Source organism: Terrapene carolina, unplaced genomic scaffold, assembly GCF_002925995.2.
Source record: "Terrapene carolina triunguis isolate 2854851 unplaced genomic scaffold, T_m_triunguis-2.0 Scaffold66, whole genome shotgun sequence".
NCBI lineage: Eukaryota > Metazoa > Chordata > Testudines > Emydidae > Terrapene > Terrapene triunguis.
Genome location: NW_020664417.1, coordinates 55,958,658 through 55,974,279, shown reverse-complemented (window position 1 = coordinate 55,974,279; position 15,622 = coordinate 55,958,658). Strand labels below are relative to the sequence as shown.

At 41.1% G+C, this 15,622-nt stretch overlaps 1 protein-coding gene across 1 annotated transcript in view; it reads left to right on the top strand.

Annotated features, from left to right (window-relative positions):
* NIPAL1 (NIPA like domain containing 1) overlaps nucleotides 1-992 on the top strand; it is a 71,866-nt gene extending 70,874 nt beyond the window's left edge. Inside the window, exon 7 of the mRNA XM_026648122.1 lies at nucleotides 361-992. Coding sequence (XP_026503907.1) covers nucleotides 361-992 — 632 coding nt within the window. The remainder of the gene's footprint in view (nucleotides 1-360) is intronic.
* The last annotated feature ends 14,630 nt before the right edge of the window (nucleotides 993-15,622 follow it).

Genomic DNA, 15,622 nt, shown 5'->3' with positions numbered 1-15,622 from the left:
TGTGTGTGTGTGTGTGTGTGTGTGTGTGTGTGTGTGTGTGTGTGTGTAAGCCTGATATAGTTCATTAGTTGTCTTTTAAATGGGCAAGTAAATGCATAACTTCATTTACAAATATAATACTTAATGCCTTCATGTAAGCATAAAGCAGGTTAGATTCTTATACCTAAATACTGGGCTAATTTCACTGTTTGAGTAAGTGGGTGCAACTCTATTGATTGCAGTGAAATTGTGCCACATGAATTTGTGCCAATGTTTATATTGCAGTTAGAAAAGCTATCTAACTTTTTGTACCTGACTGAATCTGATTTGAAACTGTACCTCATTCATTGTGTGTAACTTCTTTTTCTCCTTCCCAAACAGTGTTTATTGCATTTGCTGTGGTTATAACTGTGGTCTCCCTGGTGCTGATCTTTGTTGTGGCTCCAAGGAAAGGTCAGACGAATATACTGGTCTACATATCAATTTGTTCAGTGATTGGTGCCTTCTCTGTCTCATCTGTCAAGGGCCTCAGCATTGCCATTAAAGAAATACTGGAGCAGAAGCCAGTTTACCAACATCCACTGGTTTATATTTTGGTGGGGACTTTAGTGCTGTCAGTCAGCACCCAGATCAACTATCTTAACAAAGCATTGGACATGTTTAATACATCTCTCGTGACACCTATTTATTATGTGTGTTTCACTACTACAGTTGTTACATGTTCCATCATCCTGTTTAAAGAATGGAATAGCATGGACCTGGGTGATATCATTGGCAGCCTCAGTGGATTCTTCACCATAATCATAGGCATTTTTCTTTTGCATGCTTTTAAAAGTACTAATATCACCCTAAAGCAATTGACATCCACGGCTATAAAAGAACCCTCATTGCCTCTGCATGGATATGATGCTCATCATTCTTTATTGGAGAACATGGAGAGCCCAACCTTGGCATATGAGGAGGACAATCCTTTGTTCAGACGAGGAAATGCACAGGGAGCTATTTGCCATTAAAATTTTGAAATGCAAACTAGATCCACCTACATCAATCAAAACTGGCTTTGCTTTTTTCCTGGGAGGAAAAAAACATTTATGAAGTGAGATAAATGTTGGTAACAACACTGTGTGCTTGGAGAAATAGATAAGTCACTGTGATGTTAGTTATTGATTACATACAACAGTTTTCCATTCAACGCCACGAATAGAAACCTGGCATTAAGACTGTTTTTCATTGCCCATATTTCTGACGGTATATGAGTTTCCTCAGTCTCCTTATTGTGGTTTTGTCAATTGAAAGACTTCCTTTTTCGGCTGAAGAATTGCAATATGTGCAATATATATTGATAAAGTGCAATTTTCCTTCATGATATGGGGTAGTAAACAATTTATTAAGTGACAGGCACTTTATAAGTATTTTAATAAAGGCATTACTAGAAGAATATGATGACCATTTCAAAGATTGAAATGCTTAATATATTGTCAAGGTTAATGCATATATAACATTCAACTTTGAAGGCTATCAATTAGCAGATGTCCTGAAGAAAACACAGCCTTCTCCCATTAACAATTCTATACTAAAACGTAATTTGTTTAAATGAGAACTTCATTTGTCAGTATTGAGCCCAGTACAGATATTTTGAAACTTATAAAAAGCATACTTTTGTAGCAGTTTTCTGATATCTTGTCTCCAAGATTTTTCTTTTTTCCTTTGTTAGTTCCTGTTTCTTGATGTTAAAGTCCAGTTCTTCTGAGTCTGGATGTTTTTCTATATAAAAGCTATTCATGGAGTTTTAAACTATTTCTAATGCACTATAGTGCTGACTGTGTATTAGGCAAAGGGAATACTATAATTTACCTTTACTGTATTGAGTGATCAAGAAGGATCAAATCATTGCATTAAGTGATTTGTCTAGCCCTTATTTTCTACAGCTACTTAGTATTTGCCTCACAAATGTGTTAACTTCTTTAAAACTGTGTCTTGATGGCCTATTGCCTATGTTGTGAGAACCTCTAGGTCACAGTGTTGACCATGAAACCTATAAAAGATAGCTAATCTATGCACAGATGCTATTTTATTGCACAATTTCTATTTAACTTATTTGACACCTCTTTTCCTGCCATATTTTGAGCCAGAAAGTGACTTCAGCTGTCAAATATGTAGGTCCAATAGACTAATATGGTCAGTTCTATAGCTTCTCCTCAGCACAGCATCACCACACAGCATGGCTCCCTTACTGAATTCCGAGCCTCTTCAGCAGGAGGTGATTTTAGGACTTAATCAATTCATGTTCCTGGCTCAAAAGGGATGTGCCAAACATGACTGTGTGTAACAAGGAAACACAAACAAATCTTTTGCAATTTAGGGAATGAAATGTTGCTCTTTCTACTTTTATATAGTAAGCCAGTGCTGTGAAGTGCACTTAAGTTTAGATGCATAAAAAAGTTGCTTTACTAACTGTGAAGAGTTCCTGACAAGAGGAAAATGGACTGCAATGTTTCACAAGTATTTGTATATCTGCATAACTTAAGGTTGTGTATTTTATTTATTTTTGGGAGGTATTCTTAATGTGTCTTATTTGCTAATGATGATCATTTCCCCTTATTATAACAATGTTTTGGAAACCACCAAAAACCAGACTAATAATGGTGTTCAGAACACTAGTTTAAAACCATTTTAATCCCAAGTTTTAAACTAAATATACCTTTTAGCTTGGTTATGAGGGTAGCTGGCACACATTGACACAAACTCTATCAGTTATAGCAATCATTTGCAGATTGCCTTTAAACCATCCACCTGTGAAATACTAGTTTGACTGAAGTGGTTTGTCTAGCTGTACTCCTCAGTAAGGTAAATACAGTATTACAGGAAATGTTGCTATCATAAGATCCTTTCTTGATTAAGAGTTCAAGAGCATAGCCTGTTATGACTTCTTTTGAGAAGCATATGGAATAATGCTGGAATAGTTGCAGCAATGTTGCATGCAACAGGAAGAGACTTACAAAAATTCTTCTCACTTTTTAAATACGAGTGTTCATATAGCTTTAGATGTTCTTCAGACATTTCCAATAATGAGCTCTACAGGGATTGTACAGCTATACAGAGACTATTTGGGGTTTTATTAGTCAGGTGTGTAAGATCAAATTGTTCAGCACAAAAAGTGGGTAATATATGTTACTGTAAATGTACACCATTAACTTTAGAGAGTTTGGCCTTTTAATAAAAACTTGATTGCTTCTCAGTGGAAATTAATTATGCTGGTTACAGTGTAACATTTAGGACAAAGTTGTATTTTTTTTTAAGGAAGTCTATTGGCATGTGGCTTGCCTATGTTTTCATGTATAACTGTCATAGTTGTAGGCACAAATGGTTATTTTCATGAACAAATGCCCAGTTAGATATGTCTGTATATGTATTACTATTTTTTAAATGAACTCATACTTGTACATTTTTGCATATGCACATGGGCTACCTATTTTTAAACCTGGCTCTGACAAAATCTGCTTGGTTGTAATAAGTATGAAAGAAGTCGTTCCTGATGAGCCTCTTAGTTTGTATTCATACAAAGTTAACTTCCATAAAGAAAAATGGACGTAAAACTTTTTTTTCCTAAAGTATCAAAACCCCATAGTTAATGCTTATTTTCATTATGTCCAAGAACACTCTAGAATGTCAATAAAGGAAATAATTCTTTTTATTCTGAGATTTGATTCTTAAAATATTTTTGAATGAATTACTTAACTATAAGAGATTTTATATTTTTGTTGGAAATGTTTATATTTAGTGATTGCTTCCCTTGAAGGGTTTTTAAGTTTTAATTTGAGTATAAAGATATTCCACTGTTTTGTCTTGTAATAAAAAGTATATATTAATTATGTGCTAGATAATGTTTTCTTTAAGAGAAAATGCAGTAAAAATGTTTTGCAGCAAGGCACGTGTATAGTTTGGTAGGTTTTTTTGTTTTGTTTTGTTAAAGGAACTTTCTTTCATCTTGTTTCTCTTAGACAAGACAGCCAAAGTAAGATTATATTTTATATTTATTTATTTATTTATTTGGGAACCATTTATGTGGTAAGGGAGGTTGGTGTATAGGTGTAGGGATGAGGACAGTTCCAAGTTTTAAGGGAGCAGCATGGTATAAGGGGTGGAGAGAAAACGCCAAAGAAGGTATTGAAACTGCTTTCAGCACCAGATTAGACTGAGAGAGTTAGAAAATGAGACCAGGTCTGAGAAATGCTGTGGATGAGATAGGGGTTTACTGTGGACTTTGCACAGCAGAAGACCAACGGTTGAAAGAGATTGAATGATACAGAAGATGATGGACCAAAACAGGACAGAAACAGGACCAGATCACATCCCCAGACATCCACACATAGAGGGTTACCTCCTGTGTGTGGAGGTGGGGTCTCAGTTGCTTCCTTAGCACCGTATTCAGACTGTACATACACTCCATTCTGTGACGTCCTCTCTTCTTGGTCTGCAGTAGAAATAAAATAGAAATTCATGAGGTGGTAGCAATTACCATCCATTCTTTAACTCTGCAACTTGCTTGCTGCAATGGCATTAAGGGAATGGAATCTCTGCTCTTGGTACTACAAGATAGGCAAATAATACTACAAAAAGGACTGTATTCACAGAAGATGGCCTCAAATATTTCTTCTTTTAGTAACTTGATTTATTGGTGATGGTGAAGAAGGCCAAATATGCTCTGCAAGGAAAGCAAGCTAGCTATTAGACAAACTGATACTTATATTTAGCAAGCTAATGCTATAAAATTCTATAATGCTATGGGGATAATTTGGGGGTGGGGAGGTGGCATGAGTGGGAAAGAGAAAAACAAAGCATGTCTAAACAGCATGTTGGCTAATGACTTGAGGAGGGTATGCTGGAGGTACAATGCCTTTAACTAAGCAGCAAATCTCAGATGATCCCTGTGGTCAAGGTAATTTTGTTGAAGTTATTTTATCATTTGCATAGAAAACATCTGAAAAGGTAGCTGAGCAAAACACTAGAAATGCACCAAGGGGAACAACCCAACATTAGCAGGATATGGACTAGTGCAGTGGTTCTCAAACTTTTGTGCTGATGACCCCTTTCACATAGCACGCCTCTGAGTGTGACCCCCCCCCCTTATAAATTAAAAACACATTTTTATACAGCCGCCCCCCCAACTTACGCAATTGTTCCGTTCCTGAAAGCCTTGCGTAACTCAAATTTTGCATAAGTTGGAAATGTATACCTGTACATTACGCAAAAATTTCTGCAATTTGAAAATCCTATTTCTGACTTATGGAACTTTTTCCGTAAGTGTGAATTTGCTCAAGTCAGGTCTTGTGTAACCCGGGGAGCCTCTGTATATTTAACACCATTATAAACGCTGAAGGAAAAACGGGGTTTGGGCTGGAGGCTGACAGCTCACGACCCGCCATGTAATAACCTTGTGACCCCCTGAGGGGTCCTGACCCCCAGTTTGAGAACCCCTGGACTAATGAGATGATCTAATAGGTCTTTCCCACCTCTGGCTTCTGTGATTCTTCTTTCCTGAGTTTTAAGTTGTTTTTCCTCAAATACCTAATACAATAAACATGAGAATGCTATTTATAAAGTAACATGAAGTGTTTTTGAGGGGTGGGATTAAAGAGTTTAAAAGGTGATATATTGGTTTGTGTCAGAATTTGAAAGGAGCCAGATATCACCTAGCTGTAAGCTAATCTGTATACAAGGTATTCATAGTGCAATACAGTGCCAGGGTGCCAAATGCCAATTAACTAGTAAATTATCTATCCAGCTAGTGAATGATAGTGCAGACTTTGTTATTATTGACATAAAACTTGTTAGCTAAATATAACATATTTCATGATAAACATATCGGGTAAAATTTTCAAAAACACCTAACTGGCACAGGGGCCTAAGTTTGGCTCCTAGGTCAGTTAGGCACTTTCGAAAATTTTATACATTATGGTTTAGTGCATTGCATTGGGATTCACAGTAACTAATGTTTAAAGGATCTAAAGCTACAAGGAAAATATACCCCTCTAGTTGATTATAGACTTTTTGAGGGAGCTCAGATGTGTCAGACAGCACTGAGTGAGTAGAGATTGATTAGATCCATGTAAATCAAAATGATAAAATATAACAAAATAGGGGAAATCAAATTTTAACAGAAATTCTTGGTAATATTAGGAACTCACTATGTCCTGTATGCTAAAGTTAACTAAATAATTTAGTCATCTGAGGCATGCAGTCTAATAGTAAGCTGCATCTGCCTTGTCAGAAAATAATGTCTAATGATTCTGATTTTTGTCACGTAGATTCAATTTACTCTCTAAAATACTTTTCACTTGTTACCAGGCAACTATGAAAATACTGTACATATAAATATTAGATATTTACAACTGAGATATATTTTTCAATAGTAACTTTAAATGTGCTTATTTTTCCAGCAAAGCCAACATAAAACTTACATCCAAAATATTAGTACGCCTCCTATGTCCTCCTACCAGCCCTTTACTCATACTGTGAGTAATGCTAAATGGTTGAGTGTTCTTGTTTTGTAATTAGGCATTCTGTACATAGAAAAAATGAGATCTTTATTCACCCACACAACAGGGCTTGCAATATAGACTTCAGTCTTCTGTTTTCCAAGAGCACCGTAGAGCTGATCTTTCTGTTAGTACCTGTTAGTAAATAGTAATACCTTTAAGTCTTTCTTTCTGTATATTTGATTAATTTATATGTATTAAAGATTCTAAAGAATAGTTATCTTCAACAAAGAATATGTCTGAAGTCTAAGGCCCAAAACACTGGTCTTGACCAATGTGTAACCCTTTTCAGGAATTTATTCATTATGCTGTATTTAATAACTCTAGGGCACCTTCATGTCTGTAAAATTCTAGATATTCTTGGAAACCATCTCCTTAACATATATATAAAATGCTAACATTAGCATATATAGACTAGGGAAACGAATAAGAGATTATTGTTATAGCAGATGTTTTCTGTTGGGGAAGTCAACATGGAAGAATGATTGTGGGGTAAGAAAGACCCACTGAGGGATATTAACTTGAAGAATTGTTAGTCCTGTCAGCTGTAAATAATCATGCCTTCTCACCTGAGCCAGGTAAACTGAGACTGTATAGAAATGACATTACAACACATGTTTCTGGGAGAATATTCTTGGCAACTAGGTTTCCTTTGTCTGAAACCCTCTATAAAGATAGTGATATGAAAACTTAGGTTGAGGGGAATGAAAACTGCACATCCCTTCCAGATGCACATATCCAGCTCTTAGTCTGACAACAAAGGGTGGTAATGTATCTATTTCTATATTCTGTATAGTGCTGTCCTGGTCTCTGATTAATAATCTTAGATTAAATAATTTCAATTGAGCCTGTTATTTTGACAATCTCGAGTCATTAACACAGACACGCAACACATTCGAAGATGGTCAATAGGAGTTGAGGTCACTCAACACCTTCCAGGATCAGGGCAATATATATTCATTCTAAAAAGAGAGGATTAAAAAACTTGATCTCTCCTTCACCTGCCTATTATTTTTAAATTTAAAGTTCACTAAGTATATGTTCTACAGGTTTTTATAAATCTTACCATAAAACTTGCTGATAAAACAGTTGGATATTGCTTTTGTATATTATCCAAGGGCACTTTAATTACACTTTGTAGTACAAGGACTAGGAAAGAGCATTTCTTCTGCTTAAGTTTACTCAATACAAAATATTGAGAATGATGAATCAGATTCATCAGCCTGCTTTGCTAAATATGCAATGAAGTATTATAATTCAGAATGAGGCAACAACTTACTTTTTATTAGTACATACTGTAAAACTTGCTTCAGTAAGTTATTATTCTATCATGCCAGGCTGGCTACTGCCTTTTATATTGTTACAATAACATTCACCAGCACAAGGACACACAGATGGCATGGTGATGTGGCCCGTGTAAGGACAGGATATGTATGGTTCCACTGACACACAGAATGAACACTGGTTAAATAACCACAAATGAAAGGTAAATGGCATTGTACACCTTTACCCTGATATAACGGTGTCCTCGGGAGCCAAAAAATCTTATCGCGTTATAGGTGAAACTGCATTATATTGAACTTGCTTTGATCTGCCGGAGCGTGCAGCCCCCCCCCACCCCCGAGTGCTGCTTTACCACATTATATCCGAATCCGTGTTATAGGGGTCACGTTATATCGGGGTAGAGGTGTATCATGTTTGTGGGATGCATCTAGTGGGGGAGAGACATGTTAATCAAACTTGCAGATTATACTAAATGGAAGTTACTTCAAACATGCACACAGGCCACACACACTTTTTTTTTAATTTTACCCTGAAAACTATGTGGTAAGCAACATATGTGGGATGGTGATTACAGATAAGTAACAAGGCGAGGTCCCTGACCCAAAGATCTTACAGTCTAAATCAAATGGATATTTGACAGACAATGAGGAGGAGAGAGACAACAGAAAACCAAGAGGGAAGGAAAAACTGCTTTTTACATGTAGAGCTGGGTTTTGAAGCTTTTCTTCTTACAGGTAAATTGTGGATGAAGATAACATAAGAATGGCCAGACTGGGTCAGACCAAAAGTCCATCTAGCCCAGTATCCTGTCTTCTGACAGTGGCCAATGCCAGGTGCCCCAGAAGGAATGCACAGAACAGGTTATCATCAAGTGATCCATCCTTTGTCACCCACTCCCAGCTTCTGGCAAAGAGAGGCTAGGGATACCATAGTTGCTTTGCAATCCCCCCCCCCCCTTTAATATACTCATGGGTAAGAGAAGAAGTAGAATGTTGTAACAAGTAATGATCAGAAGCTGAAAGAAATGAGTTGGAAGGGAGAGGGAGGATGGCACTTGATGAAAAGGACGGGTTTAGTTTATTCCAAGCATAGAGTGCAATGTGGAAAAGGCACAAAGTCATGAGCACAAGGAGGATATTAATGGGGCAGACTGGTGAGAGAAGCAGATGGAGCATATAACACAAGAATAAAGCTAGAAGGATCCAAGATCTGATGTGTAGGCTGAAGTGGAGCTTTGTGAAGCCTTGATAATAAGGAGCTTGAACTTAATATATGGAAGAAGTCAGGAAAGGGACTCCTAGAAAGGAATGACATGGTCTGAACAGAGAGAGAGAGAGAGAGAAACAGATGTCCAGTGAAGACAGGAATAATACCTAATATCCTGGGAACAGTTTAGAAACATAGGCAGGCAATGACAAAAGGAGATTCCACTTGGGAAAATGCTTTGTGTGTATTTAGAGTAATATCTGCTCTCTTTCATGACAAAAATAACACTACTTTCTCTGAGTGATTGCTGGGGGGTGTTTGAAGATGCTCAATAGTTTGAAATCTTAGAACATGTGATGTGAGAACCTGATTAGTAGGTAGAGTCTAGGTGAGGCAGTCAAAGATGCATTATCTATGCAGGTTGTGTGTGTACATTATTCATTATAGCCAGATCAGAATTTCAACTGTGTGATTTGCTAATGGTTGTGAAATTAATCTCTCTAAAAACAACAAAAAGAATAATTCTATTAGTTAGTTTAGACTCTATATGAAACTGAAAAAAATCCCTCTGAAGGGTCAGATTCTTCCAAATTTGTGCACGTTGAGTAATATCTTATGCTGTGAGACGTCTCATTGAAGAAAATGGGATGAGTTACTAAGGTACTACTCAACATGAATATGGGTTGCACAATCAGACCCTACATACTAGTTTCTCCATGAGGTCCTAACTATTTCAAGAGCTTTTTCTGGCTGGGACAGTGAAGGTGAAGGATTAAAGGCCAGAGCAACAAGAAGTGCTGAAAGAATTGGACTCTACAGGAATGTGATAGTCATTTGGGGTAGGAGAGTAAAAATAACAATAGTCTGAATTACTGCAACATCCTTCTGAGTGGCCTTCATACATGCAGTTGTGCCCACTCAGAATGCTGCTGCAAAGATCATTCTCATCTTTGAGTGATTGCACATGTGCATTCCATTCTTGGAATCTGTGCGCCCAGCACACAACTGATGGAAACTTTTCCCCTCAGCAGTACCCGTTGGATGGCTTGAGTGCCCCCTGCTGCCCTGCACCAATGCATGAAGGTATAAACCACAGAGCTGGCCCAGACCCCCTCTGTTCCTTCTTACTGCCCAGGACAGTCACTGGAACCTCTGTCAATTGTTAGAGCAGTTTTCTCTCAGCCTTTGTGTACACAGTCTAGTTGTAGACTAGTTAGTTTTAGTAGGTAAAATCAAAACTTTTTTGTTTTTTCCTATTTTGGGGTTCTGTTGCCCATTCTAAGGCATGCCTCGATCACTGGTCTTCAAACCATGTGCTTCCTACTCAAACCCTATGCCTGTGAGCCACCCACATGGCAGTTATTTTAAGTGCCTAGGCACGGCACACATGAAGGACCAGTGCCAGATTTGTTGGGACTTCAAGCCCAGGATGAAAAAAGATAGGCTGAATTTCCTGCTAATGGAAGCAGTGCTGAGAGCACCCTCAGAATTGTCCTGGGCCGAGTTGGGGCCAAGTGCTGCAGTTTCAATCAGAAGCGTGGCTTGAAGACTGTTGGCAGTCCCAGCTCTGGTTACCCTCGCCTGTGCTGAGGAAGTAGCATAAGCCTTCTACAAAGGCACCAACAAGAGGAAGATCTCCACCCCAAAAGTCAGGAAAGGTGGGAAAGGGGAGTCAAGTAGAGTGTAACCGAAATTGAGGCACTCCTCCAAATTAGGGTCTAAGACAGCATTATTGACTCCAGTGCCAAAACAGGCATCATTGAGTCTGGTTCCAGAAATGGAACTGTCAATGTCAGTGGCTCTGCATCAGTCAGATACAATTTTGGTGCAACTATGCCAGAAGCGTTTATAGTGGCAAGGAATTTACTCTGTTTGTCAGTGCCAGTATCGCTAATCGTACAGGAATTGGCTCCCTTGGTACTGTCAACATCAACACTCGGACGGCTTTATGTATTTTGCCGCCCCAAGCACGGCAGTCAGGCAGTTTTCAGCGGCATGCCTGCGGGAGGTCCGCTGGTAACGCGGATTCAGCAGCGTGCCTGCGGGAGGTCCGCCGGTCCCGCACCTTTGGCGTACCCGCCGCTGAATTGCCGCCAAAGCCGCGGGACTGGCGGACCTCCTGCAGGCATGCCACCCCGCGGCTTGCTGCTCCAGCACATGCTTGGTGCGCTGGTGCCTGGAGCTGCCCCTGCCAACACTTGCAATGCAGCACTTGATACTGCACCAGCTGCCTACTTCCCAGACAGTCTGCCCATTGGTACAGTCTAAGAGAAAAACAGCAATGATAGTGTGTCTCCAGCAGGGCTGGCTCCAGGCACCAGCTTAACAAGCAGGTGCTTGGGGCGGCCAAGGGAGAGGGGCGGCACCTGTGGCAATTCCCTCTAGGAGCGAAGGACCTGCCGCTGAACTGCCACCACCGATCGCAGCTTTTTTTTTTTTGCTTGGGGCGGCAGAAATGCTGGAGCCGGCCCTGGTCTCCAGCCATCATCAGGCTCTCAGAACTGGTCCCCAGCAGTTTATACCCGTGGTTGGCAGAAAGGGAGTTGTCTTCATCGGATTTTGAGATGGGATCATATGTGTCTCAACCTCTGAATAGGACCTGCGACTCCACACCTAGATCCTTCCTCTCCAGGTACCCTCGCAACTACACAATGGGATTTCCGAGGGGAATGTGGCCACGAGGTCACTGGGGTCTGGCCCCTTATCAATGGCTCTTTTGGAACCACAAAGGGTTTCCCCCAGCTTCTAGATCTTCCCCTTGTCATTTCTACAAAGTGCCCTAGTCCAGATGGGGTGAGTCCTTGCACCAAGCTGCCCTGACTCCAGTGTCTGGTACTGGTCCCAGAGCCGAGCATCAGGAAGAAGCCTTCTGCAGAAGAGGTTCAACCACAACCAGTTTTATCTTCATCTTTGTCCTCTCTGGACAAGGTGGTTTCCTCTGAGACAACATCACCCCCTCCTGACAACTACAAGATTTATCAGGAATTGTTAAAGAGAGTGACTTTTTGGACTTGGGCATTCAGGTCAAGGAGGTCAGGGACTCCTCTCATCGCCTGAGGTCCTCCAGGGTCACTAGTGGTTGCAGTAGCTAACGAGAGGATGCGCCGGAGGCATCATGCTGCGATCCCCAAATCAAAAGAGGCAAAAGAACTGGATTTATTTGGTAGAAAAGTTTATTCAACTGGGGGATCGCGGCTTAGAATTGCCAACCACCAGGCTCTACTGGGGCATTATGATTTTAATTTGTGGGGATCCCTAGAGAAATTCAAAGATCTGCTCCCTGAGAATGTGAGGCAGCAGTTCTGTTCACTGGTGAACGAGGGCAGATTAGTGGTGAGGACTTCGCTGCAGGGTGGGCTGGATGCTGCCAACTTGGCTGCCAGGACCCTGGCTTCTGCGGTCTCCATGCATAGATCCTCACAGCTGCAGTCTTCTGGTCTACCCTATGCAGTCCAGATTACTACGCAGGACTTGCCTTTTGAGGGTCCTTCTCTGTTCTCAGAGCAGAGAGACAGCATTTTCCTTGGCCTTAAGGACTCATGGGTGACCTTGAAATTCTGGATTCTGTATACACCTGCCCAGGTCAGAAAGCACTATCAGCCTCAGCAGATACATTGTGATCCCACTGTGCCCTCCTCATCAGGACCTGTCAAAAAAGAAGAGCAGGGGTTTTAGGTGCAGGCCCACCCACCCTTCTGCATCAGCTCCAGCTCCTGGGCCTTCTAGACACACGAGAAGTGCTAAGCAATCATTTTGATGGGCCAGTCAAGGACACCATGCCAGTCTCCATGTTTCCAAACCCTATCTCCCTGATATTTGCAAACAGTTTTTCCCACTTCAACAGTGCATGTCCACAAATTACTTCAGATCCATGGGTCTTGAGCACTGTGGAGGTGGGATATATCCTCCAATTTGTTTCTACTCCTCCTACCCTTCCTCCCTGCACCTCCAGAGACCACTCTCTTGAGGAGCTCCTTTTCCAGGAGGTACAATCTTTCCTTCAGGCAGGTGCCATAGAGGAGATTCCACAGTGTTATAGAGGGACAGGGTTTTATTCCTGCTATTTCCTAATCCTGCAAAAGGGGTCTGAGACCAGTTTTAGACCTGAGTCAACTCAACAAATTCTTAAAAGAGAGAGTTTTGCATAGTCACCCTAGCTTCTATTATCCCCTTCCTGGAGACTGGTAAGCTGCCATTGACTTAAAGGATGCTCACAGGAAGTACCACAGATTTCTGGTAAATTAAAATCATTATCAGTTCACCGTGCTACTATTTGGCCTGTCAGCAGCTCTCAGAGTTTCTATGAAAGTTAATGGTAGCTGACTTCCTCAGAAGATCAGGACAGCAAGTTTAGCTCTACCTGGATGACTTGTGAGGGACCAAGTCAGGGTGCAGGTGTTGTTCACTGTATCTCTGATCCAATCAACATTCATTGTTCTGGGACAACTAGTCAATGCAGAGAAACCTCTCCTCCCCCCAGACCAAAGAACAGAGTTTATAGGGGGCAGTAACAGACTCGATTCAAGTCAGAGCTTTTCTTCCAGACTCAAGGTTTCAGGCAATTCAATTAATTGTTATAGCTCTCAAAGCTCACCCAGTCATGACAGCATGAAACTGTTTGAGGGTGCTGGGGCATACGGTCTTGTGCACACATATGGTCCAATATGCCAGTCTGCACCTCAGAATGCTACAGGATTGGTTAGCCTCAGTTTACTCACCAAACCATCACCATCTAGTTCAGTGGTGAGGGTGCTCTCTCATATCCTGCCTCCCTAGATTGCTGGGCAAGTCCCACCAGTGTTCCCTTTGTCCGCCCACAACCAATGCTCACTTTAGTGACTGACACTTCTGCCCTGGGCTGGGGGCCCATCTGAGTTCTCTTCAGACTCAGGGACTATGGTCTGCAGAGGACTTAGTTTAACAAATCTACATCAGGGAGCTGAAAGCTGTGAGGTTGGCATTCCAGGCGTTTCTGCCACAGATCAAGGGAAGCAGCCTGTTAGTCCTCACAGACAACAGAGCGGCAATGTTGTACTTCAACAAGCAGGGAGGAGCCCACCCTGTTCTGCTCTGTCAAGAGGCATCTCTGCTTTGGGAATTCTGCATTGCCAGCTCAATAGATCTAGAAGCTTCTTACCTATTGGTGTTCCAAAACAATCTTGCAGACCACCTGAGCAGATCATTTATGAGTCACCACAAGTGGTCTTTTTGCTTGGATGTGGCCAGATACATCTTCGAGTGATGGGGATCTCCCCAGGTAGACTACTTGCATCAAGGATCAACAAAAAGTGTCAGCAGTTCTGTTCCCTATGGGGTCACAGCCCGGGTTCCCTGATAGATGCATTCTTATTACCATGGTCAGGCAGGCTCCTAGAATCATAAAATATCTGGGTTGGAAGGGACCTCAGGAGATCATCTAGTCCAACCCCCTGCTCAAAGCTATGCTTTCCCGCCAATTCCACTCATTCACAAGGTATTACTGAAGATAAGAGGAGACCAGGCCAGAGTCATACTCATAGCCCCAGCGTGGGCCTGTCAACACTGGTTTGCCACTCTCCTGGCATGGTCCATGAAACCTCCAATTTCACTTTTACTGGGCTCGGATCTAATATCCCAAAATCATGGTTGTCTATTCCACCCAAGCCTGCACATTCTTCATTTAATGTAGGGATGCTCCATGGCTAGACACTAAGGACCAGTCTTGCTCAAAAGAGATTCAAGATGTTCTGCTAAATAGTAGAAAGCTAGTAGGGTTACTTACCTCTCTAAGTGGAGACGTTTTTCCATCTGGTCATGCTATTCTGGAGTCTCACTGTCCTGTTCTTCAATTCAGCCCCATACTAAATTACTTATAATATCTGAAACATCAAGGATTAACTGTTAATTCTATCAAGGTACAGCTAGCAGCTATTTCAGCTATCCTTCAGAAGGATAATCAGCCTTCTTTTTTCTAACAACATACCAGTAAAGTTTTTTGAAAGGCTTAGTCAAATTGTATCATTAGGTGCATGACCCTGTTCCCCCATGGGACCTAAACTTAGTGTTGTCAAGCTTATGGTTCCTGCTGTTTGAGCCTTTGGCTACTTGCTGTCTGCTACATCTATCAAGGAAGGTGGCATTTTTGGTTCCCACTTTTCTGGCAGAGGTGATGGCAAAGCTGCACATGTTAAAGTTTACCTGCACCCTCAGCGGAGGCTTATCCCAAAGGCAGTGTCCTCTTTCCATATCAACCAGCCAGTTTACTCCTTCCCAAAACCACACTTGAGCTGGGAAGAGGAATGTTTGCACACTCTGGACGTCATAAGAGCACTGGTGTTCTACCTTGACAGAAGCAGTTCCATAAGTCCTCTCAACTCTTTGTGGCAGTTGCAGATAGAATAAAAGGACAATCAGTCTCTACTCAGATAATTTCTTCTTGGATAGCTTCATGTATATGCATATCCTATGACCTGGCTAATGTCACGCCACCGAGCAGACTCACAGTTCATTTGATGAGATTGCAGTCAGCCTCTATGCCTTTTCTGGCACATGTTCCAATGTCCTCTGTCCACATGTTTGCTTCTCATTAAGCTGTCACTCAGGACTCAAGAGACAATGCTAGAGTTGAATGAATT